This window comes from Lactuca sativa, chromosome 1 (genome assembly GCF_002870075.4).
Source record: "Lactuca sativa cultivar Salinas chromosome 1, Lsat_Salinas_v11, whole genome shotgun sequence".
Taxonomy (NCBI): domain Eukaryota; kingdom Viridiplantae; phylum Streptophyta; class Magnoliopsida; order Asterales; family Asteraceae; genus Lactuca; species Lactuca sativa.
The window spans coordinates 188,306,196-188,332,139 of NC_056623.2; the positions used below are offsets into that span (position 1 = coordinate 188,306,196).

Sequence of the window (25,944 nt, forward strand, 5' to 3'; positions counted from 1 at the left end):
CCCTTCTCCTAGTTATTTTTATTCCATTCTTTGGTGTCATTGGGTGTGATACCATTAGATGGATTCTGGTTTGGGTCCTTTCATCCAAGCAACTTCATGGAGGTTCAAGATCTCAAGCATGGAGATCAAGGGCATCATAAGAGGTATGTTTTCTTACGTATGTTCTAGTATTCTAGGGTTAATATAATTAGCATGAAGCCATAGATTCATAGGATGCATGTACACTTAAGTATATCGTTGTTTCGGTTTTTTTCGCTGCTTAGTTTTAGAGTGTATTTGATGCATAGAAAACCCAACAATATGTGTTTCAGGTTTTTCTCAGGATCGCGGGAAGGCACCGGTTTGATTGTACACACAAGAGAAAGAGTTATGTTTTGAGGGTCCTGGATTATTAATCAAACAATTATGAAGTTGCGTTCTGTAAATTAATAAATGAGATTTTTGTGAAATGTGTTATGAGAATTATGTGATTTTAAAATGAAAATTTTGTTTGAAAATTTACGATGTTACACAGACACCCCCGAAGGTGTGTCCTTATCTCTCAAACCAAGGCTCTGATACCGACTTGTAACATCCCAAAAATCATGGCAAAAAATTTCATTTTTTGATATAACAACTCATAAAACAATTTTAAGAAAACATCATCAAGTTAATTCATTTCATCAAAGCCAAATATCATATGTCTCAAAACATGTCATAGTGTAGTAACATTGTCAGAGTACAATCCCAAGAACATCAAGTGCGGAAAATAGTTGTCACACACCCAAACCAAGGATGGCGGAAACGTCCGGGGGTGGAGGACTTCATGTATAGTATCACAACGAGTATAATAGTGCTCAAAGTAAATACAACCATCATAAATATAATTGAAAAAGTTACATCATAGTAAGTTTACATGTTTCAAAATCAATTACATTATGATGACAAAATTAACTGTTTGACGATTTAACGTCCCATCCTCAAAATGCTGTTGTTTTCCTGTTTCACTGATTTCCTGAGAATACAAGTAGTTTTGAAAAAATATCAACAATTAAGTTGGTGAGTTCATAAGAGTTTTGTTTGAGAAAGAAGGCGTTTTCCTTGTAAAAGCAACACAGTATGTTTCCAGAAAACCCAAAATTTTCTTTATTAAGTGTGGAATGAATGCTTCTGTGTTATGCGGTAATGAACCCTAGAAAGTCCCATAGATTCCTTCTATAATCGTCCAACGTATATAAAATATATAAAATTCAAGTTAATAAACCGTTTAATATAATGGGTCTGCCCTAGGTCCACAACTAAACAAGAAACAGGAGATGAGACGGGCCCACAAATTCTAAGTCGATTGTGACTAGATTTGTAGCACCTGGTTCTTGGTATGTGTTCTTTTTATTAAATCTTTTAATATTTTGCTTTTGGTCTTGGACTCGGGGAGTTGAAGGACCAACTCGCCGAGTAGAAGCGGGATGAGGCGTGGAGTTTAAGTTGTGGACTCGGCGAGTCGAGTTCCGGACTCGACGAGTAGACCCTATTTGGGCAAAAACCCTAATCCCATTCTGGTTGACAAGATGTCCCAAGAACTGAACCTCTCGTAACAAGAACTCACATTTGGAGAATTTGGTATAAAGCCTCTCCGATCTCAGAACTCCAAGGATCTCCCTCAAATGCTCCTCGTGTTATTCTCTAGACCTCGAATACACCAAAATATCATCAATGAATACGATCACCGACCGATCCAGCATCGGCCTGCACACCCTGTTCATGAGATCCATGAGCACAGCTGGTGCATTGGTGAGCCCAAAAGGCATCACCACGAACTCGTAATGCCCATAACGGGTTCTGAACGCTGTCTTCTGGATATCTTCATCCCGAACCTTCATCTGATGATAACCCGACCTCAAGTCTATCTTGGAGAACCAAGACGCCCCCTGCAACTGATCGAACAAATCATCGATCCTCGACAACAGATAACGGTTCTTAACCGTCAACTTGTTCGACTCCCGGTAATCAATAAACATCCGGTGTGAACCATCCTTCTTCTTGAAAAAAAGGATCGGCGCTCCCCAAGGTGAGCTACTCGGTCGAATAAAACCCTTCCCCAACAGCTCCTGAAGCTGCGAGGATAACTCCTGCATCTCTGGCGGCGCAAGGCGATAAGGCGCCTTGGCGATAGGTGCTGCTCCCGGAACCAAATCGATACGGAACTCCACTTGCCTCTCAGGAGGCACACCCGTTAGTTCCTCGGAAAAAACATATCGGAACCTCATCAATCGAACTTGGCCTCCCAGAGGCCACTCGCGTGTCCGTCACTTAGGCTACGAATCCAGTGCAGCCTTGCTGCAAACTCTGCCTCGCCCTGGCAGCCGAACAAAACGCTGACCCACATCGGGTTCCCTCACCGAACACCGTAAGTACTCCCCCACTAGGGTCTCGTATCGTCACCAACTGACGCTCGCAGTCTATAACAGCTCCATATTGGCTCAACCAATCCATGCCCACTATAACACATACATCCCCCATCGCAATCGGGACCAGATCTATCGGGAACTCCATACCGAAGATCTCAAGGATACATCCTCGAATCACATCCGTAGCATACACTACTCGCTCATCAGCTATGGAAACTCGTAGAGGTCGACCCAACGCCTCTCGACGCATACTAATGTGCTGACAAAACGCCAAGGAAACAAACGACCGACTCGCACCCCAGTCAAATAATACTAAAGCAGGCACATAACTCACAAGAAAAGTACATACGCATATCATCATATAAGCACAATAACTCAACTCAATAAAAGATAAATACATAATACATACCAGCCACAACATCGGGCGCCGAGCGGACCTCCTCCACAGTCAACTGGAAAGCTCTCCCACGAGCCTTCGGTGCCTCGGCCTTCACTAGCCGAACCTCGGTAGCCCTAGCAGCAGGCGCAGATCCCTGAAATAGCTGAGGACACTCGGCCTTCCGATGGCCGGTCTGGTTGCAATGAAAGCAAACCGAAAACCCCTTGGGGAAATCCCTCGCGATATGCCCCTCCTTCCCGCACTTGTAGCATACTCCAGCCCTACACGACCCCTCGTAACTCTTTCCGCACTTCCCACAAGTGCGGCCCTTTGCGCCCCCAGATCTCGAATCAGCGGGTCTATCCCTCTTGGCTGCCGGCTGAGACTGAGCCAGCCGCCGATCCACCCTTTGTGACTCGGCCTCCTCCCTGGCATGAGTCTCCAACTCGATCTCCCTCTTCCGGCATTTGCCTGGAGCTCAGAAAATGTCCGATAAGTCGAGTTCGCCACAAACTCCCGAATATCTCTCCTTAGAACACTCAGATACCGGCTCATGCGAGCCTTCTTAGAAGACACCTGCTCAGGGTAAAACATCGCCCTCTCATGAAACTTCCTGGTAATCACTGCAACAGAATCAGTACCCTGCTTGAGGGTGAAGAACTCCTGAATCAACCGTTCCCTCTCCACCAGGGGAACATACTCGTCTCTGAACATAGCGGTGAACCTCTCCCAAGTCACCTCAGAAATCTCCGCCAGAGTGAAGCTCGTCGTCACGAACTTCCACCAATCCTTTGCTCCCACGCGGAGCTGGTTCAGAGCGAACCATACCCTCAAGTGCTCTGGACAAGAACATGTATAGAAACATCCCTCGATGTAAGAGATCCATCTCATCGTAACAATCGGGTCCTGCGTCCCATCGAACTCTGGTGGCTTCGTGTTGCTGAACTCCCAAAACAACAACGAGTCACCTCCCTGAGGTCTGGTAGCAGCAACAGCAGCAGTAGCTGCAGCAGCCGCAGCCTCAGTCACTGCTTCATACCGCTCATCAAAGGTCTCAATCAATGTGGTCTTGATGTCCCCAAACATCTCTGGAATCTCAGCCCGGATGGTAGCAACCACCTCCTCATGAATCAATCGACGGATCTCCTCGTCGCTGACACCACTGCTCTCAGGAGTGTGTCGAGTCCCAACCATGATGCCTCTGAAATACAACATATAAACATCAGAGACTCGATCGAGCATACTCGCACTCGATGACGCAACCCTAATCCTTCTCCGATTTCCAAAGGATTCTTACTTGGACTGCCCACTGATACGGTGTCTTCAGTAGTACGGGCCCTATACTACTGACCACACCGCATCAGCATTCACCCCAAGTCCTCCTCCTTGGATCTTGGATCACAAGTACTCTACTCTTGTTATGCATTGGCTACCCTCCGATAGACCTCTCATGAGCTCCTAACTGCTACCTACTCGCTCTCAAGGCAACTCAGTAGCATAAATCTCCTAGGCTAAGGCATCACAAATCAGGCCACTCTAGTCCTAATATGAATATCTAGCCTACTATAGCATGCATAATATAACATAGCATATCTCATAACACATAATGTAAGGGTACTTTGGGGATTCACCGTTCGGGAGCTGGCTGACCGTACACACTGCTCTGCTCTGGTTGTCTCAAAACCCCTTGCTCTTTTAGAAAATTTAGTTTTTATCGTTGAAAATTTCTCAAATCCTCAGTTTGAGTTCAGATACGCCCAAAGGTGCATCCGAGTCCCTCAAACCAAGGCTCTGATACCAACTTGTAACAACGAAATTTTCAAAACAAAATTTTCATTTTTCAACAACCAAATTCATATAAAAATATCCTCAAAAGTATCCAACAATAATTATCAAATCATAGTATATCCCAAGATCACCAAATCAAATCCTCTCTCTAGTGTGTACGGGTCACGTCGGCGCCTTTCCACGGTCCTCGCTAGTACCTGAAACACATAACACAACAACTGTAAGCATAAATGCTTAGTGAGTTCCCCAAAATACCGCATACAACTCATACGCCACTCGAGGCTATAATACAACCCTCCGGTCGATGTGTCTCAGCGGGACCCTCCAGTCCCGTGGCTCGTTGGACCCTCTGGTCCGGTCATAGCTCGTTGGACCTTCCGGCCCGGTCTGTATCGTTGGACCCTCCGGTTCGGTCTATAACATCATACAACATACATATAACACATAGCACATAATCTCATACATAACACATAAGACCCTCTGGTCAACATATAATACCACTCTAGGTAACGTATAGTGAGAAGACTCACCTCGTGTAACTCGGTAACTCGGAAATCTCGAACTCGGAGAAATAAGACCTAGCCTCCGCCTAATCATATGAAATAATCACTTGTCATCAACATAGTTCCCAAGGCTAGACCATTTCCTCTAATCACTCTCAGGAGAGATAAAAGACCATTTTACCCCTTACTTAGCTCAAATACACTAAAGTTGACTAAACCCTAAAAGTCAACAAAAGTCAACCCTCCGGGTTACGCTGCACGTACTAAACGTGTACGCTGGGCGTACCCGGAGCCTTCACAGAATCGAGGTACGAGGCCCCTTATGCCGCGCGTACTGGGATTACGCCCAACATAATACCCAACTTCCTCATCCAACTCATTTAGGTCTTAAATGGTTAAGACTTTCATCCAAAATTCAGATCTGACCCTTCTAACATGACTTAATCAATAAAGTTGAATCCTTTAAGCCTTTGCATGGCTGTAAAGGTCACTTTGACCTCAAAACACTTTTCCTCTTTCCATAATGAGACTATAACTCAAGCATGACACAAGATCTACGACCAAGACTGGATTTTTATGAATCCTCAGCACAATATACACTAGAAAAGGTCAGATCTAAACTCATGGAGACTCTTTGCACATGAAGTCTCCAACTTTGAACCAAAAACCCTAAAAATGGTCCAAAAAGCAAAACTCATGAAGAACAAGGAAAGCTTTGAGCTTTTTGCCTCAGAAGTGATCTCCAACCACTGTAGAACTCGGATCTACACTTGTTCTTCAACTTCTAGCTCCAACAATGGCTCCTTCTTCTCCTTCTTTACCTTGAAAAGGTAACTTCAAGCTCAAAAACACACTCACAAGCTAAAGCATGGATCTCAGCTCTCTAAGGACTCACTCAAGGGGGTATGGTGGCTAGGGCAAAGGACTACATGTTCCTTTTATAGTGCACAAACCCAAAATTTAGGGTTTGCCTCTGGGCTCACTACACCCAGCGTAACCCCTGGGTACGACCGGCGTACCCGGGCGAGTCCGCGTTCAAATTAAGCGCGCGAGTACACGCGGCGTACATATCAGTACGCCCAACGTACTCACCAATCTCGCATACAACTTTAAGGGCCAAAACTGACAATTCTCCAAAATAAAAGGATCATAAAGCTTACTTGGATTCCGGGCTGTTATAATAAAATTCAAGTTAAATAAACCGTTGAATATAATGGGTCTGCCCTAGGTCCATAACCAAACAAGGAACAGGAGATGAGGCGGACCCACAAATTCTAAGTCGATTGTGACTAGATTCTTATATAACCCTAGCATATACACTTAGCGAGTATAGCTGAAGTCTAACAATTCTAGCTTTATGTAGTTTTAATAGGAATATGTTCCAAAGAAAATCCAATATTTTCCTTATAAAAGTTAGGTAGTCCTAAATCCCAGGACTGAAAATAAACAAGTATTTTTCCATACTTAAAGATATAAAAGTGTACAAGTATTTTTCCATAATTAAAGTAATTCCTGTGAGTTAAATCGACATAACTCGCTAATTTAAAAGTAGAACCCGTAAATCTTATGTTTTGTTAATGCCACATGTGAGCTATTATAACCATGCTAAGACTCAGACGGCCTTGTAATACGACGTTCTTCAGGCGTCGCATGTTAAATGACACTTGTCACCTCAGACCTGCCGGTCTAGCTGTTGCATGCATCTCTAGTGTGGGTTTGTCAGACCCAATATAGATCTATACACAACTATCACGCTCTCCCTACAAGAGACTCTGGTTACAATTTACAAGACTTTTGACTTTGTTACCATGGAGGTAACACGAAGGGAATGTCTCACAAATTTATTCATTAACAGATTTACGTGAACTGAACTGAAAACCTTTGGTAAATAAGTTTTGAAATGTAAATGATACATAAACTATACCTATTATAGTTTATCCAAAACGTTTGTAATGTAAAAGAACTCTTTTATGAAAATACATTAGTGCTATGAATCCATAAATATGCTTATTATAGTTTATTATATGTGTTCTAAATGAATGAAGAATCTTATCATGAATGACTAAATTTCAGTTTATGATGATAAACTAACAAGAAAACACAATCAATATTTAGAACTTATTGTTATACACTTTGCTCAACATAATACAAAGGGTTATGAAAGTTATAAGCTATTAACTTGTTTTTAACCTTTCAGCACTGTTTTAGAAAAATCATAAGAAGTCGAAAACTGAATCCGTAAATTCTGAGAGTTCAAAAAATGTGTCTAGTTTATTCATAATTTTTATTATGATTTTTGGAAGTCTTTAACTTGTGTTAAAATGTTCATATTCACGGATTGGTCCGAATTCGTTTCTGAAATGATAGGCTGTTTTGTAAAAATCACCATAAATCGTAGAAAAATTGTATGGAGATGTGCAAGTAGTCATTTTAAAGTTATGAACCTGAACTATTTGCACCTAATACAATTTTCAAAACTAAAATGTTTAAGTTGACCAAAATAGTCCGTGAATGGAGTTAAAATTTTCTGATGAAGGCTGTTAAATGAGTTTAGTTATGTTCTTAGTGTTTTAACTTGTATTCCCCCCCCCCCCTCTTAAAACTTAAGAAAAACATGAAACGATAGGGGTATGAACTCACCTTGAGTGATTTCAGTAGATGGATGATGAATTAAAGAAGTGTTCAACTCAAGAACACTTTAATGATGCTTGAAGATTTCGAAGATCTAACAACAAATATGACGATATTTGTGTAAGGAACTCATGATTTGAGTGAAGAAGGAGTGAAATAATCATATGGAGGATGATAATACTTACCAAGAGTAGAAGAGAAGCTTGAAAATTCCTTGGAAATCTCGAAATTGTGAGAGAGAATTTGAGAGAAAAGATGTTTGCTCTTTGGGTGAAAATGAGAGAAATGAGTGAGAATGAGGAGAGAGGGTGAGTTTTCAGCCTTTGACCAAGAGTGTGGCTGGTCAAATGGTGGGGAAAGTACTCTTGAATGACCAGGTATGGTGGAAGGACAATGGCTGGTCATGGAGTGGGCATGGGGGTGGTTGCTTGTGTTAAACACTATGGCAAAGTCAACACTCCACCACAAGATCTTACTTAATAGATTTTATTCTTAAATAAGGATTTCCCTAAAAATATGCTGAATTCATGAATACATGGGACCTTATATGTCAAAATATAAGTTTGGGTGAAAATCCCTCGTTAAAATAATTAAAAAGGACTTAAAACAGAGTCGTAGTAAAAAACCGGGTGGAAAATGGGGAAATCCGAAGTCAGGGTGAGGGTCCAGTCTCAGCAGCCTTAGAACCGGAGGGAAGGCTTGGTCGTTGAAGTGGATCCGAAGGGGAAAGGACTGCGGTCCGAGCAGGTACCGCAGGCGGGTTCGTCAGGAGGGAACGTAGGCGAAGTTCGGATGCGGCGCTCCAGGTCCGAGTTCAGTTCGGCGCTGCGGGTCTTCATCAGCCTTAGTCCTCAGCAGATCCGGTCCGGTCCGATAGCTGTGGTTCAGTGGCTGCGGCTACTCAAGGGTGACTCCAGTCTTGCTTCTTAGGACTTCGGCTCAAGGAGGGTTTGGTCCCTATAAAGGGACTTCGGTCCTAAAAGGCTATTTTCTAAGGTATCATCCCGTTTCGAATGGTTTTTCACCAAGTCAAGTGTCGGGTCGCCTCAAATGATTCTGAAAAATTAAAAGAGGTTTTAGAGAGATTTGGGAGAGATTTGACATACTTGGAGAGATTTCTCATACAAAGAGAGATTTGGGAGAAATTTGACATACATGGAGAGATTTCTCATACAAAGAGAGATTTGGGAGAGATTTCACATTCTTGGAGAGATTTGGGAGAGATTTCACATTCTTGGAGAGATTTCTCATACAGAGAGAGATTTCACATTCTTGGAGAGATTTAGGAGAGATTTCACATTCTTGGAGAGATTTCACATTCTTGGAGAGATTTCTCATACAGAGAGAGATTTGAGAGAGATTTCACATTCTTGGAGAGATTTGGGAGAGATTTCACATTCTTGGAGAGATTTCTCAGACAGAGAGAGATTTGGGAGAGTTAGAGTAAAAGAGATTGAGAAAGACTTCTTTTGTGACTTTTTTGAGTGTTTGGCTTTGTAAATTCAAGGTTCGTAAAACTCGTTAAGTCTTGTTATGATTGTCATATGCCCCTGAGGGTTAAGGAATAATGTTTTATCGAATAGTTTCATCACTTGCCCTGATCAGGGTTTAGAGTTTCCGAACACGTGAAAACTCTAAGTGATACTTTGTATTAAGATTGCGAGTTGTTCAATAAGAAACATAATGAAAACCCTAATATACAAGGGTTAGATGAGTTGACCGGTTTGACTTGTTGACTTTAGTTGACTTTGACTTGACTGGAGATTGACGGTTGTCACAATAGTGGGTTGATGCGCTGCTACCATGTCGATTCCTTTCCCTTCGAAGAAGAAGGACCTAAAACAAAAACTATAAACCGTAAGCACAAAGCTTAGTGAGTTCCCCCATCATACCACACACCATATAATAAACATACTGTCAGACATATCTGGGTGCCTGATCTACCCTGCTGAGCATACCAGGGTGCTCAACCTACCCCTGCTAGGCATATCAGGGTGCCTAACCTACCCCTATCAGACATACCGGGGTGTCCGACCTACCCCTTTGGTTTATCTCAACCGGTTACGGGGACTGTTTCACCCCTACTACTACCATATAATAACATAACATAATCATATTGCCAAGCATACCGGGGTGTCCGACCTACCTCTTTGGTCCTTTCGACAAATACGGGGACTATTCCCCCTACTACCGCTATCACATAACATCATACCATACTAGCACATAAACATAACAGATAGTGGCATTCCATAACTTTATCACAAAGACAATCATCTAACAAGCAACTCCTACTAGTGGGCCGATATTGTGGCCTTAGACCCACTTCTACTCGAAGGTAACTCATCTCAATTTCGTGTAGTAGCTGAACAGTCCTCGGTGCTAGGATCGACTCCTCTCAAATTCCTACACATAACAACCTTCCTTAATTACCCTTCCATACTCATAACCCTTTCAAGGGTCACTCAGGTCAAAGTCAACACCCTGGTCAAAGTCAGCACTCTGGTTGACTCAACTCGCCGAGTTGGTCTACTAACTCGTCGAGTTTCATAGATCAAAAATCTCTGAAGTCGCGATCCAACTCGACAAGTTCTTTCACAACTCGTCGAGTTGCTCCTATCAACAATATCGACACTTTTCCATTCAGCTCACCGAGTCCTTCCTTGGACTCGTCGAGTCCTCTCTTTGCAGAATCGGGACATTTTCTCATAACTCGCCGAGTTCTTTAATCTTTCAGTCCAAAAACTATGTCCAACTTGCTGAGTCATCTCCTAGACTCATCGATTTCACTTAGAACCGGAAAAGGTTGGGGAACCACGACCCGACTTGCCGAGTTGCATGAACAACTCGTCGAGTCCCCCATATGCCAATTTCATACAGTCGATTTTTGCTGAGTTTGTTAACACGCTGTCGCGCGCGTATTAGTAAATTATCACTGCTGGTTGCACTAAAAAGATAGCATAGGAAAGCAGGGTCGAATCCTCAGGGACACAGCTTAAAAGTCAATGCATTTTTGCATCAGGCACATCTAGTCAGGAAACATAAATATAAAGGGGGGGGGGGTTATTAAAACTAATAACTAGAAATGCAGTGCTAATAAAGTAAACGAAAATCACTAATAAAAATGGTTTCAGCTTTGCTGCGACTTTCCTAATCATGCAACTAACCCATATCTGATTATTTGAGATGCGTTCTATCTAAGCTGGTACTGAGAAAAACTAAAAAGCTCTAGTAATTTCTCTTTTACCTAAATTAGTTAGTCAAAACAAGCTCTTCAGTTAACCCTAAATTTTTACTGTCTAATCAAACAAGCTCTTAATTAAGATCAGAAAAGTTGCATTATAATCTATGTAAAATTCCCAACAATGTCCAATACTTCTCACAGGCTCAGAAGCCTAAAGATATGATTTTACAGTTTATAATAAAGTCAAATCCCAAACACGGAACCGATTTATTACTTGTTACTTTTACCAGTTGATAAGAACAATTACGTATTCTATAACTGATTAACTGGAATGATAAAACCCTAACTAGGTGATCAGACTAATAAGAATTCAAATCAAACATTCATTAAGAACAAAACTGAAGAATGTAGATAGAAACACAAATAAAAAACCAGATCTTATGATTAATCACATGAAAAGTACTCGTTTTTGCAGAACTGAAAACTAGGCTTTAGCCAGACATGGCTAAAATATGAAAAAGAGACATCAAACAACTAATCTTACTAATCTACTTGAAGGAGATGATCCACAGTCTTTAGATATTCAGAAATCGTTGAAATCAAAGAATAAATGCCTCCAAAATCGTATTTTTGTCTTCTGGAACCTCTGGAATCGCCAACTTAGGTTACTGGAAGGTTATGAGGGTCTATTTATACATCCAACAGCAAAAACGCCGTGCATGCGATCGCATGTTTCAAAGCTGCGATCGCATGTATTAAAGAAAACGTGTCACATGCCTTTTAATGAAGTATTTTGGCAATTTTTGTTTAACCTGCGATCGCATGTATTGAGTTTTCACTCCCGGATGAATTTTTAGCACAAAAAAACCTCGAAGACAAGTTGCGACCAAACCTGCGATCACATAAAGGCTCCATGCGATCGCATGTTGTGCCTAAGACGTCCGAAATTTCGTCTACTTTTCAGATCATTTTGAATCGCGTCAATCGGAGTTACGGTTCTCGAGATATGGTCAAAATACTAACAAGGGGTCAAAGTTGCCAGCAACATCCTTTAACTTTAGATTGTAGATTCTATCTTCGTATGATCAATTCGATCGAATCTTTCTTGACCAAAGCATCTTGAAAGCATTCCTAAACATCCTCCATAAGTTATAAGCTCCATTTTAAGCTCCAAACGTGCATCCAGCTGCTCCCAAAGCACTGCTCCACTCAAACTATCTGAAATTGACATAAAAACATGAGCAATAAGGGAATTCTAACGAAAGACATGAGCTGAACATTATTTCAATAAATGAAATGCAAATGTACAAAATATGATACTAAATAATGATGAAAACTACCCTAAAAGATGCATAAAATGGCATCTAACAGAGTTCATTACATCCATTCGACAAATCTGGTATCCTTAGGCTAGCATAACACATAAAGTTGCCAACTTTACATGCATGCATGGCGTTATGAAGCTAGAACACCAAAACTAAGCCATAAAGAAGTCCTAATGCTTGGGATAGGGCCATAACTCAATAAAGCTGGCAACTTTAAGCTTCCTGAGCTCAAATGTTCCTAGATCTGAAGTCATCACTCTAATAGGCACTCAAATCCGAAAGTGACTTTGAAATGGCCCAAAATGACAATATGCAAGCCCTAAAGAAGATCTAAGTGATGGGAAGCCAAGGTATAAGCTTTATACCTTAAACAAGCTGGAAATGCAACCCAAGCTCTGGATCTACTGCCTTCTTCTTGAATCTCCAAGCCTTTCCTTCCTTCTCCAAGCTTCAAATCACAAAAATGGCACAAAATAGCTCAAATAACACTCAAAAGTCGATTAGGGTTTCGTGAATAGGGTTTGGAGGTGATGGAGGCTGGAATGGAGGCCATATAAGGTGTTTAAATAAGGTGCAAACCCAGAAAACTAGGGTTTCACCCCTGGCAACTCTACTCATCCAGTCGAGGCTCCTCGACTCGTTGAGTAGACTTCAAGTCCCGTGTCCAAAAAGACCTGTTCCTACTCGACGTGTTTAGGGCCTCCAACTCGTCGAGTCCCTTAGAAAAAAATGAATAATTCTTATTTAAATACATACCAGGAACCGGGCGTTACAGTAGGGAACTCACTAAACTTTGTGCTTACAGTTTTCAGTTTATGTTTCAGGTACTTCTGGTTTCAAAGGAAAGAGCCCATGATGATTGCAGAGCACACACCACCCGATTCCACATTTTGTGATTTACTTTGATAATGATGATGTATTGATAAAATTTGATTACCTTGGTGTTATGACAATGATATGGTTTACAGTTTTATAAATGCAAAAATGAAAGATTTTCGGGTCTTATTTGTGGGACGTTACACTAGACTTGACACATGTGTCGTGTCGTGTCGTGTCAAATCAATAAATGGGTTGAGAAATTTTGACCTAAACTCAACCCATTTAATAATCATGTCAGGTTGTGTCAAATAGTTTATTTTAGTGTCTAGTTTGTGTCGGGTTTCAGGTTAGGGTTAGACTTGGAAATGTGTGGTGTTATGTAAGGTTGAAACACTAGACATGTTGAAATATTAGGAGTTGTATAGATGGAAAAAAAGGAAAAAGTAGTAGTTACAAGGCATAATAGCTAAATTCATAGTAAATTTTAGAGGGAAAAATGGAAAGATAGGAGTTGGGAAGGCAGAGGGGCGAGAATCGAGATCATAAGGATAAGGAAGTGGTTGATGGGAGCGTGTAGTTTGAGAGACGAAAAACTGAAAATGAAGTATTGACTTAGGTCACTAACTCGTTTCCACATTACAAAACGACTCAACCAAAAGTTTTTCTTTTTCTTTTACATATGATTTTGGTTTTGTGTCTTTTAATATTATCTAAAAATTTCAAAAAAACTTACTATGAAAGAAAAGAGTTTCCTATTCCATAGTATGGATGACCAATTCGTGTAATATCAAGTCCAGAAGGACTATAGGCTTTTTCCCCCTCTCGATAGAGCATTTATGTTAGTAAAATTGTTGAGCTCAAACTCTATATCATATGAAAGGGAGCTATTGATTAAGCGCCCATAATGTTATGTCTTAGAGCTCGTAGTGTAAGTAGTCTAGAGTAGGGATGAACTTTTTAACCGAAAAACCGAACCAGAATCGGAACCAATTGGAACCGAATTATGGTATTTGGTCCGGTTTTCGGTTCTCATTTTACGGCTTATTTGGTTTTCAGTTCCGGTCCGGTTCCGATTCCGAACACCTTCTTAGATAACCCATTTTTTAGTAGAACTGAATCAAAACCGAAACCAAGTAGTGGTATTCGGTTTGGTCCGGTTCCAGACCGATTTACAGGCCTCATATAAAATATACATGGTAAATTGATTATCGTTAACACCAATGATGTAAAAACGTCAAGTTGTTCAACTACAAAACTGCAATTAGATATTTGTGTATATGCCCAACCTACTCCTCAAATTTTCTTAAACATTGTTAATTTTTTTTCCGGATAAATGCAAATATTGAAAAATACTTGAGCTTATGTCCAAAGAAATAGTCTAAATTTAAAAGATTAACAACCAAACAAAAAGAGCTAAATGTAAAAAGATAAAAAAAAAAAGAACAACAAAGAGTCTAAATTTGAAAGATTGACATCCCAAACAAAAAGAGCTGACTGTAAAAAAAATAATAATAAAAGAACAACAAAAAGCCCAAGAGGTTAAACACCCTCTTAATCAATTTGGGTCTTGGGATGATACCGACAAGCTGATCAGGGAATGGAAAAAAACAGGCACATGCCACCGTCCAGCGGCACATAGCGCCTCACCCTCACGACCCAGCTCCACCCACTCCCATCGACTTTTCTGGCAGCCTTCACCTCCACGCCGGCAGTTCCTCAGCTTCGGCGACTTCCCTCCGAACCTGCAAGAATGCAACAAGTATGCATTAAGCATTTAAGCAAAGTTTTTAGAGTTATTTCAATTCTATGTCATTTTCTTGAAAACTTGAAATTAGCAATTATGTTTATTTGATTAAGGTTAGCATGCAGTTATTACTTGTTGAAACTTGAAATTAGTTATCTTCATATCTTGATGTTGAATTATTGATGAAATATTGAAATTGGTTATAGGTTTGGGTTTCCAAAGTTCATCGGTAGGTTTCTGAAATTAGTAATTGAGTTTTGTTGTCTATCTGTTATCCGAAGTTCCAATCTCATTGATGACAATTTCACTTGTTGTCTAATTGTCTAGCTTACATGTTAAGTTTTGTTGAAATCTTTTTGCTAAGTTGTTTAAATATTTAAATTTAAGGTCCCATTGGGTCTTTTTTGGACAAGAAGCTCCAACTCCAACTCCAAGAATGAAACAAGTAACTTACTTACTAAAAATCTAAAAGTAGTTGTTCTTTTGCTTTGAGAAGTAGAGATTTATAAGTTGTTGTCTTCATGTCTTGATGAAATATTGAAAGTAGTTGTAGATTTTGGCCATTGATGAAATATTGAAATTAGTTGTTCTTTTGCTTGTAGTTATAGACAAATTATTTATTAGATCCGTTATGATAATACCTTGTTCTAGTTAGTTTTGTGCATTTAAAAACCAAGCTTTTTAAGCTATGATGCATATTACGTTTAAGATCGACTCACATATTTTCTATGGTTAGTATTAGTTGAGGGATGCAGGGCCGGTCCATTGGTTTTCGATGCCCGGGACAAAATAGTAAAAAAAATGCCCACCAAACGGTAAACGAAACACATCATTTTAAGAGCATCCTCTATCAAATATGTATCTAATTATTAACACCATATTTGATATGAAATATGGATTTGCCATCATCTTATTCATCTTTTATAACATTCCTTTTATATGTTAAAAATTTCAAACCTTAAAATTAAAGATATAACCATTCAAAATCCAATATAAATTTAAAAATAATCCAAATCAAAATCTATCAAATGAACACATCACTATCACCGTCAACCTTCTTCATGTTAAGAATCCCAATCCACCTCCTTATTCCTACTCAGGTGCATCAATTTTTTCAAGAAAAGTTTAAAACGTTGGTAGCATTTTCTTTCAATTAAACCAAAAACAAGACTTCTATATCAGCTCATGAGTCTAAAGGTTAATAAACACCAAATAAAGGGTGTAGAAGTGGTAGTTGCTACAAGATTTTTTTAATCTATTCAATTCCGTTTGAATTTTTAAAAGAGTGTATTGCCTTTTGGGTGCTATAAAAACATAAATTAATATATTCTAATAGACAAATGTGTAACTTTTTAAAAGAATCAATATATATCTTAATGATTTTTCATGGACAAATATGTAAAGTTATTAGAAGAAAACATTCTCAAAAGTGGAAATAAAACTAATGCATACTCTGATGCTTGTGGGTTGTTTATAACAACTAGATTCTTAAGCATTGCGCGATCTCTATGGCTAACAAAAACCTGAAACCTATTAGAGTATTAGTTATTTGAAAATAATGCTTCGATAAACATATAAATAAAATTCCCTGTTATTTATTGCAAAACATTATTTCTGTCAAAAAAATAAAAAATAATAATAATCAAATGACGGTTTGTAAGAAGCAAATCAGAACTCATAGCTTCTGTAATCGGTTTAGGTACATGAAACAACAGCTTCAATCATCATGTTCTTCACTACACAAAACCTAAATCTGCAAAAAGACACACAAATACCATCAGCCTTTGTAAAATCGGAGGCCAATTCGAAGTAAATATGAAAAAATGATAGACCGATTCTACCTAAAAATTAAAATATCAAAGACTATTTCTAACTAAAAATGCATTCTTCAATATTTGGAGCTAACGAGAGTATCCCGAGGGAAGGCTTACAACAATGATATCTTGGGACTAATATTGTTTCTTGTTGATCGTTTTTATCATACCCGGACCTGTCTCCTCGTCTTCTCACCTTGCCCACTGTCTCCTCGTTATTTGTGTTTGAATCATCATACCTGTCTTTTATTTGCTGGTTCAATTCAATTTTCCGCCTTCAATTTTATTAGGTCGTGCCTTCCTTTTTCATCGGACCGGATTTGTGGTCATATGGATCAAATTCTTATTAGCCTAAATGGCACATATCTATGTATATATATCATAACTTGAAAAATCTGATGCCCCTATAAAATCTGCTGCCCTGGGCTGTGGCCCAGCTTGCCCTGGGCTTAGGCCGGCCGTGGAAGGATGAACTGCAAAATGAAACTAGGGGTGTTCGTTTGGATGGATCGGTTTGATCCGATCCAATCAAGCGAATCCAAATTGATTTTGGTTTTCAAAAAATGGATCCGAATAGTCCAATCTAAATTCAAATCCGATCCGATCCGATCCAATTACAATTCGGTTGGATCGGTTTTTTATAATTCGGTTTTCAAAAAACGAAACATTTTAAAACGATATATAATTATAATATTACCTAACTTTACATAAGAACCAAAAACAAATTAGTTAGTTACATTTTGAAATTTTTAAACAACTGCTAAGAAGATATATTATAGTTAAATATTTTATAGATAGAAAACTTTTGAAAGAAAATACATATAAATGTTTTTTTTATCGGGTGAAACGTTTTGAACCTATTTGAAAAAATAAATTACAAAATTAATAAATAACTATGGATCTATATTATAAATAGATAAATAATAAATGTTTATTCGGTTTTTTTTGGATTATTCGGTTCTTATTTTATAAACCAAAACCAATCCGAAATCCAAAATAATAATTCGGTTTCGTTAAAAACCAATTCAAAAATCCGAATATCCAAACCAAATAGTTTAATCCAAATTGTCCAATTGAATAATTCGATTTTATCAAAATAATGAACGGTCATAAATGAAACTATGCAGCTTTGAGTACATAATTTTGAATTAATAGCATGTAAAGTTAACATGTCGGAAGAAATCATTGCTATCTACGATTTCGTCATTGTAAAATGACAAAAAGCCCATCTACGATTTTGATATCTATATATGTCATTTTTTTTGGATATTCTTTTTAAAAAATATATAAAAATAGGTGAAAATTTGTCGTTTCTATTTTCCTTATTAAAATTCAGAATCTATGCTTGCTTTTTAAAATTTTTAATTAATAATTAAATACGTATCTTATACTGTCTCGTTATTTCAGCTGACCATCCAATGAATTGGCTCCGGGATGTTTCTCTCGCCGGAATCTCTACTGCAACTCCTTCAACGTTTCATCAAAAACTCCATCCAAATCAAGCAAATCCATTCCCTCCTCATCATCAGCGGTAATCTCCTCCCTAACCCTAACCCTAACACCAACTCATCTACCTTCAAATGGATACCCACCTTACTCTACAACACTCTCATCAGAGCTTACCTCAATATCCATCTCCCTCACACTACCTTACTCCTTTTCACCCACATGCTTTCCCATAACATCCCACCAAACCCCCATACTTTCCCTTCACTAACCAAAGCCACCGTTGCTGCTTATACAACCCCTTCCCTCATCGCTAAACCCCTTTACACTCAAGCCCTCAAGCGCGGAGTATTATCAGATCCCTTTGTACAAACATCATTCATTCATTTGTATGCTAAAAGCAACTGTCTTTCCTATGCACAGAAGGTGTTCGATGAAATGCCTGAACCATGCCTTGTTTCCTGTAACGCTATGCTTGATGGGTTTTGCAAGAATGGGGATATGGATTCTGCTGTTTCCTTCTTCGAATCAATGCCTGTGAGGGATGTTTATTCATGGACTACCATCATCAACGGGTACAACAAGAGAGGGTGTTACGACACTGCAATTCGGTTTTTTCAAAGGTGTTTAAGAGATTGTTCAGTGAAAGCTAATGAAGCTACATTCGTTAGTGTTCTTTCTGCTTGTGTTCATTCTGTTACATTTGGGAAACAGATACATGGATATATCATCAAGAACGAGGATCAAGTAACTCCCTTTATCGGGACATCACTGATATATTTATATGGGAAAACGGGTCATTTAGATTACGCCACTAAAGTGTTTGAAAGTATGTTGAAAAAGGAAACATGTACATGGAATGCAATGATTTGTGCTCTATCTTCACATGGAAAAGATAAACAGGCTTTAGAAATGTTTGATAAGATGAAGATCGAAGGATATCATCCAAATGAAGTTACTTTTGTTGGGATTCTTGCTGCTTGTTCAAATTGCAACCTTATAGATTTAGGTTTAGAATTATTCGACTCAATGTTGCCTCAATTTGGTGTTGTTCCAAAAATGGAACATTATGGATGTGTGGTTGATTTATTGGGTAGATCAGGGTTTTTAGCAGAAGCAAAAGATTTCATAAGTAGGATGCCATTTGAGGCTGATGCCTCTGTTTTAGGTGCTCTTTTGGGAGCTTGTAAACTTCATGGGGATATTGATTTAGGAAATGAGGTGGCTAAAAGGCTTCTTGAGGTAGACCCTCAACAATGTGGTCAATATATAGTTTTATCGAGTATTTATGCTGATGTTGAGAATTGGGGTCATGCTGCCTTTTTGAGGAATGTTATGGTTGGAGTAGGTGTTCATAAGCCTCCGGGTTATAGTGTGGTTAACTCAATGTAAAGAATTAGTTTGTGCACATTAACGAATGTTAGGGTTGCATATATTAGATTTTTAGTATTAACAAAATAGTTTCTTTAAAAGAGTTGACTTCGAATATATTGAGTCATGGGAAAATGTAGTGTAAATTTGAAGCTTGGTACATGGATTTTCATTTACCATAGGCATACGAAAAGTCTACTTGAAGGCATGAAAGAGAAGAGAAATGGGTTGTAATTGACTGCTTCTTTTTTCTTTTTATTTTATTCCAAAATAAAATAACAGTAATATTTAGTTGCTACTTGCTACCACTCCTTACAAAATTACAAACATAGTATATAGATGCTATCATTATCTTATCCTATATGGCTTTAAAAAAAATCCTATGTACATCCTTAACAAAATGCCATGTCATTTAGTGTAGTTAAATACTACGGAAACTAGAGTGTTTTGTTACATAAATTGAGCAAGAATTTAATATTAGTTTTTGAAATAAATAGTTGATACGCATTGAACAAGGCGACAAGAACTCAAGAAGTAGTAGTTTGTGACCAATGGAAATAGGAATAAAGTCCATCTTAGGGGTGTTTGGGATTATTTTTGATGTTAAAAATTCTTTTTGTAAAATGATTTTTTGGTTAGTGACTTTTTTCAAAATATAGTCATTTTTAAAATGTGTTTGTATTAAAAGTCATCTTTTCATATTAAAAAGCCCTAAAAGTCAGGATTTTATAACTTTTGAAACACTAACATTTCTTCTTGCACACAAAAAAAAAAAAAGTTATTTTAAAAGATTTAGAGCATTGCCCAATCATCTTTTAACTATTTTTTTAATTTTTTGGAAAAATTAAAAAACGTTTCAAAAACCCCCTTATAATCGTCTAGTTTCCCCCCATTATTTATTAAAGAAGTAGTAAGCATGTGCACTCTTCTCTTTTGACCAATGGAAAACCACAACGATGAATCGATCAATTTCGGGAGATCACTGATAGTACCAAGTGTTCAAGAACTTGCTAAGAAATCCATCACCAAGATCCCACCTCGGTATGTGCGCCAAGATCATAATCAGAAACCCTTAATCACTTCATCCGATGACACCTCCAATCTCTCTGTACCTGTCATTGATCTTCACACCTTATTTGCAACCGATTCCGGATCTTCGACGTATTCTTCTGAGCTCAGTAAGCTTCATACAGCTGCTAAACAATGGGGTTTCTTCCAGGTTAGTGTTCTTAAAGTCTATTTGACTCGATTTAATCCTTGTAAATTAGAAATTGTATATGTTGTTGGATTGCAAATCATGATGAAATCCAAATCAAGTACTAACATATGCTAGGAATCAAAGTTTTGTTTCCATTATATCGTATTCAGCTCATATAGTCGATAAAAACAGGTTATAAACCATGGAGTAAGTGAGCCCTTATTAGAGGATTTTAAAAGGGAAGTCTTGAACTTCTTCAAGCTTCCAATGGAGGAAAAACAGAAGCTCTGGCAGGAAGAAGACAATCATGAAGGTTTTGGTCAGCTTTTTGTTGTATCAGAGGAACAGAAGCTTGATTGGTGTGACATGTTTTACATAACTACCCTTCCACACAATCTTAGACAATTTCAACTATTTCAAAAGTTACCTCCGGTTCTCAGGTTCTTTCTTCCTTCTACAAATGAAAAGTCTATAACTTTGAATGTTCTGTTATTGATTGTTGTAACTTAAATAAATGAAAGGTTTTCTCCATTAAGTCCTCACTTTTTACAAAATTGCTATATTGTCGTTTTCTTATATATCTTTTAATCATAATCATCGATCCAGACAATATATAATGTGAAGAAAAAAAGAAACACAACCCTAATTGTTTTAACAACTTTGAAGAAATTTGTAGAGAGAAATTGGAAGCTTACTCTACGGAAATAAAAAAGCTAGCAATGGCTATCTTAGGTCAAATGGCTAAAGCTCTAGGGATTGATGGAGAGGAAATGAGTGAATTGTTTGATGATGGGGTTCAGTCAATGAGAATGAATTACTATCCTCCATGTCCGGAACCGGAATCGGCTTTGGGATTCACTCCTCATTCCGATGCCGATGCTTTAACGATTCTCTATCAATTAACCGAAACAGAGGGACTTCAAGTTCGAAAAGATGGAAAATGGGTATCTGTTAAACCTCTTCCAAATGCTTTGGTAGTCAACATTGGAGACATAATGGAGGTAATAAAATATATAAGTTCCTTGATTAATTAAATTACGGGCTAAATGCAAAGAAATAGTTTTATAGTAATGTAGTTTCTTATTGAGAAATAATGGGTATCTCTTTTCTTATTGAGAAATTGTACTTTAAAATACTTGGCCAATTATAGAATCGTGTTTTCATTTTTTTGTACATTATATTTCGAAAAATCTACTAAATGATAGTAGTAGATATTTCTTTTTTATTTGAATGACATTGCTATACTTCGGTGGATGTTGTAATAGGACGAAATGAAAGTAAATGCTATAGTAAACAAATCAACGGACATACATTGCTTTCTTTTGCATTTAACCCATTGAATATTTAAGGTATTTCCATTTTTCATTCCTTAGCTATTAGTTGTGTTGTTAGATATACATTCTGGAATATTTTTTGCTTACATATATTACAAAATATAACAAAGATCTTCATTCTCTTTCGAATTTTGAATTCAACAAGTTGACATATTAGTTGTGTAACCAAAACCCAAAAAACCTCAAATTTGATATTTGTTTGTAGATCATAACTAATGGCGTGTATAAGAGCATCGAGCATCGAGCAATAGTGCATTCAAACATCGAGAGATTATCGGTTGCCACATTTTATAGCTCGAGTATGGGTACTGAATTGGGGCCCGCAAGAAGTCTTGTTGCACAACAGAATATAGCAAACTTCCGCCGAGTCCCTCTTGAGGAATATTTCAAGGGATTTTTCGCTCGAAAGCTAGATGGAAAGTCATTCTTGGATTATATGAAAGTTGAAGAATTGAAGAAAAATGTTACATAGTTGAATTATAGGTTTGTTGTGTTTTTTGTTTTTATTTCTTTTTGAAGTATGAAGCTCCATTATATGAGGCAAAAAGGATATGGTTATGAGGTTATCATGAATGAACCTTTTACTTTGTTGATTGTGAACACATACAAAAGATGTTTATTTATACAAAAAACTCGGTTAACATACCCGACATACAAAAGTTGAGAATGAGACTAAACTACAACTACCAACTTTTCTAACAATACTTTAGAACGATTTTGAATTTCACGAAACAAAAGAAACCAACGATATAGTTCAAACTATATAACTCTTAAAGTTTCATAAACTCCAAGTTTGACTTACCATCAAGCTTTCGAGCAAAAAAATCCTTGTAATATTCCTCAAAAGCGACACGTCGAAAGTTTGCTACATTATGTTGTGCAACAAGGCTTCTTGCGGGGCCTACTTCTACACCCATATTGGAGCTGTAGAATGTTGCCACTGATAACCTCTCCTCGTTTGATTGCACTGTTGCACAATGCTCTATGCTCTTGTATACACCATTACTTACAACCTGTAAACACACGATAAAATCTACCGGTTATATTTGGATAGATTTTTCAAAGTATAATATCCTAATAAGAAAGAATGCAAATGCAATGCTAAAATTCGGAGATTTTTGAAAGTACATTGTCTTAGAAACAAAAATGGAAGTACATTGTTGTATTTGAAAGAAATGAAAGTAGAATGCTATAATACAAAAATAAATGAAAATTAATAAGATGCTATTTCTTTCATTTGGCCCATAGCTAATCAAGTAAGGACCTTATATATGTTTGGTTCGCTTTTCTAGCACACCTCTACATAAAATATAGAAATGGGCTAAATGGAAGAAATAGGATAGTACCTCTCTTCTATTACACCATTGTAGTTTTAATCATTTTCATGAAGGCATTATACTTTTAAAGCAAAATACCGAATGAAAGTAAAATGGTATCATAAACAAAATCAACGAAAGCACATTCTATTTTTTGTATGAAAATGGACTGAAAATATCAAATCGATTATCCTTTTGTCATGTTGCTGAAATCATGAATTATGTTGTTACCTCCATTATGTCTCCAATGTTGACTACCAAAGCATTTGGCAAAGGTTTAACGGATACCCAATTTCCATGTTTTCGAACTTGGAGGCCAGTGGTTTTGGTTAGTTGATAGAGGATTGTTAATCCAGTTGCATCAGAATGAGGGGAGAATCCCATAGCCAATTCTGGTTCAGGACATTGGGGATAATAATTCATCTGTAGGAACTGGGCCCCATCATCAAATAACTCCCCCATTTCCTCCTTGCTCATCCCTAGAGCCTTACCCATTTCACCCAAGATGCCTACTGCTACCTTTTTTATTTCCCTAGAGTATGTGTCCACCTTCTCACTGGATAAATAATGTTTCAAAAATATTTGAGTAAATGGAAAATCAATAATTTGTTAACATATGATGAAGAAAGCTCATTCTTTCTGGATTAACTCAAATAGGAAACACCCATATATAACTTATTGGATTAAGGCATGCACTTATTAAATCAATCAAGTCAAAGAATACGAAATAATGAATTATATGAGTAACTTGACGACAAATTAGGCAATTGTTTTTTTTTTTTTTACCTGACGTGCATCATACGTACAACTTGCACGATGTGAACTCGATACGCTCTTCATTTAATTTGGATGTGTATTTCGATAGTAATTAAATGCACTATCTTATCATCTACATTTTTTATGTATATAATATTCCTATATATTAAAAAGTGGTAGAGATAACAAAGCGACACGTAATCTAGTACACATAACAAAGCAATACGATAAGTATCCTGGATAACGGGTGAAATAAATATATTATTTTTGTAATAGATTCTAAACCTTAGATAACTTTAAAAAGTAAAAATAAAAAGAGAATAAACAAGTTATAATAAATGTTTAATCAAATTTCAATGTCAATTTATAGCAATGCAACCAAATTTAATTTGACTCCCTCATAGAATAGCTTTCAAGGTTGTCAAGATCGCAATTCTATATATGATTATTTTTGGGTTTATAAGATCGGAATCGAGATTCTAAGGTCCCATTAAAAAAAAAACATAATTTTAACTTATAATTTCAAAACATGAAAAATATCTCCAATATTCAGTTTTCCATTCAAAACCTATAACTTTTGAACATTAGTCACAACAAAAAAAGATAAACGGTAAACCGGTAAAGGGTAAAAGCCGTAAAGTGGTAAATTCAAATTTTTATAATTTTTTTATAATTTTTTCAAAAAACAAATCAAGAAAGGGTATCTACTATCAAAATCGGGATTTTGACATAATTAGAATTAGACAAAAACTCAACACCGTGATTTCATTACAACTTCAAATAACAAACACGTCCAACATTATCTACTAGACAAAAACTCAACACCATTTTATTATTTCTAACATAATCACTTTTAAAACGCATATATATCCAGTAATTAACAAACATGCATGCAAAATTAAAAATTTAATTAAACTAGTTTCATTTGGAGTAGGAAATTAAAAAGAACCTGAGGATGGGAGGTAACTTCTGAAATAGTTTAGAATTTCTGATATTAAGTGGAAGGGTATTTACGTAAAACTTGTCACACCAATCAAGCTTCTGATCCTCGGATGCAACAAACAGTTGACCGAAACCCTCTTGGCAGTCTTCTTTCTGCCAAAGCTTTTCTTTCTCCTCCATTGGAAGCTTGAACAACTTCAAAACTTCACTCTTAAAATCCTCTAATAAAGACTCACTTATTCCATGGTTTATAACCTGTTAATTTATTTAGCATATTAACATCATGATTTTGAAACCTAATCAACCATGGAATTGAAACAACTTGTAATTAAGAACGACTAAATCAAGTGAAGTAGACTTAATTAATTAGTGAATGCTGACCTGGAAGAAACCCCATTCTTTAGAAGCTGAATGAAGCTTATTGAGCTCAGAGGAATAAGTGGAAGATTCAGAATCGGTTGAAAATAAGGCGTGAAGATCAATCACAGGTATAGAGAGATTGGAGGTGTCATCGGATGAAGTGAGAAAAGGTTTCTGATGATCTTGGCGTACATAACGAGGTGGGATCTTTGTGATGGATTTCTTAGCAAGTTCTTGGACACATGGTACTATTAGTGATCTCCCAAAATTGATCCCTACATCCTTGTGGTTTTCCATGGATATTCAGTCCTAAAGAATACTATAATGAATATTAAAGGAATTAACGTAAGGCAGTGTATATGTGTATAATGGTACTTATAACATGACAGTGTTAATTGCTGTGTTGCTTGTCAATTCGTTATATTTTAAACAATTCTGAAAATTTGAACTTTTTTATGGTGTCGTTCTCAAAATATTTTCTTATTAGTTGTAAATTTGTAATACAGAAAAAGAAGATGAAGACCATCGGTATAGCAAACTTAGATATTTTCTACTCATCCTTTATGAAACTTAAAGGCGCAATGAAATAACCACAGAATAATGAACACTTAAAATCTCTTGGCTTGAACATGTTTCCAATACTACTTACT

General features: G+C 37.4%; 3 protein-coding genes across 3 annotated transcripts; 2 read left to right on the forward strand and 1 right to left on the reverse strand.

Annotated features, from left to right (window-relative positions):
- Positions 1–17,981: 17,981 nt before the first annotated feature.
- On the forward strand, positions 17,982–19,418 carry LOC111909364 (putative pentatricopeptide repeat-containing protein At1g10330). The gene has a single exon (XM_023905175.3). It carries the CDS (start codon positions 18,006–18,008, stop codon positions 19,407–19,409), a length of 1,404 nt encoding a protein of 467 aa, XP_023760943.2. The 5' UTR covers positions 17,982–18,005; the 3' UTR covers positions 19,410–19,418.
- Positions 19,419–20,142: 724 nt separating this feature from the next.
- LOC111909367 (protein SRG1) lies at positions 20,143–22,507 on the forward strand. Its single transcript, XM_023905183.3, has 4 exons — positions 20,143–20,607; positions 20,779–21,026; positions 21,263–21,587; positions 22,126–22,507. The coding sequence occupies exons 1-4, from the start codon at positions 20,329–20,331 to the stop codon at positions 22,390–22,392; spliced, it is 1,119 nt and encodes a 372-aa protein (XP_023760951.1). The 5' UTR covers positions 20,143–20,328; the 3' UTR covers positions 22,393–22,507.
- Positions 22,508–22,639: 132 nt separating this feature from the next.
- LOC111909369 (protein SRG1) lies at positions 22,640–25,639 on the reverse strand. The gene is made up of 4 exons (XM_023905185.3): positions 25,316–25,639; positions 24,942–25,189; positions 23,468–23,792; positions 22,640–22,933 (listed from the first exon to the last, which is right to left on the reverse strand). The coding sequence occupies exons 1-4, from the start codon at positions 25,589–25,591 to the stop codon at positions 22,691–22,693; spliced, it is 1,092 nt and encodes a 363-aa protein (XP_023760953.1). The 5' UTR covers positions 25,592–25,639; the 3' UTR covers positions 22,640–22,690.
- Positions 25,640–25,944: the final 305 nt, after the last annotated feature.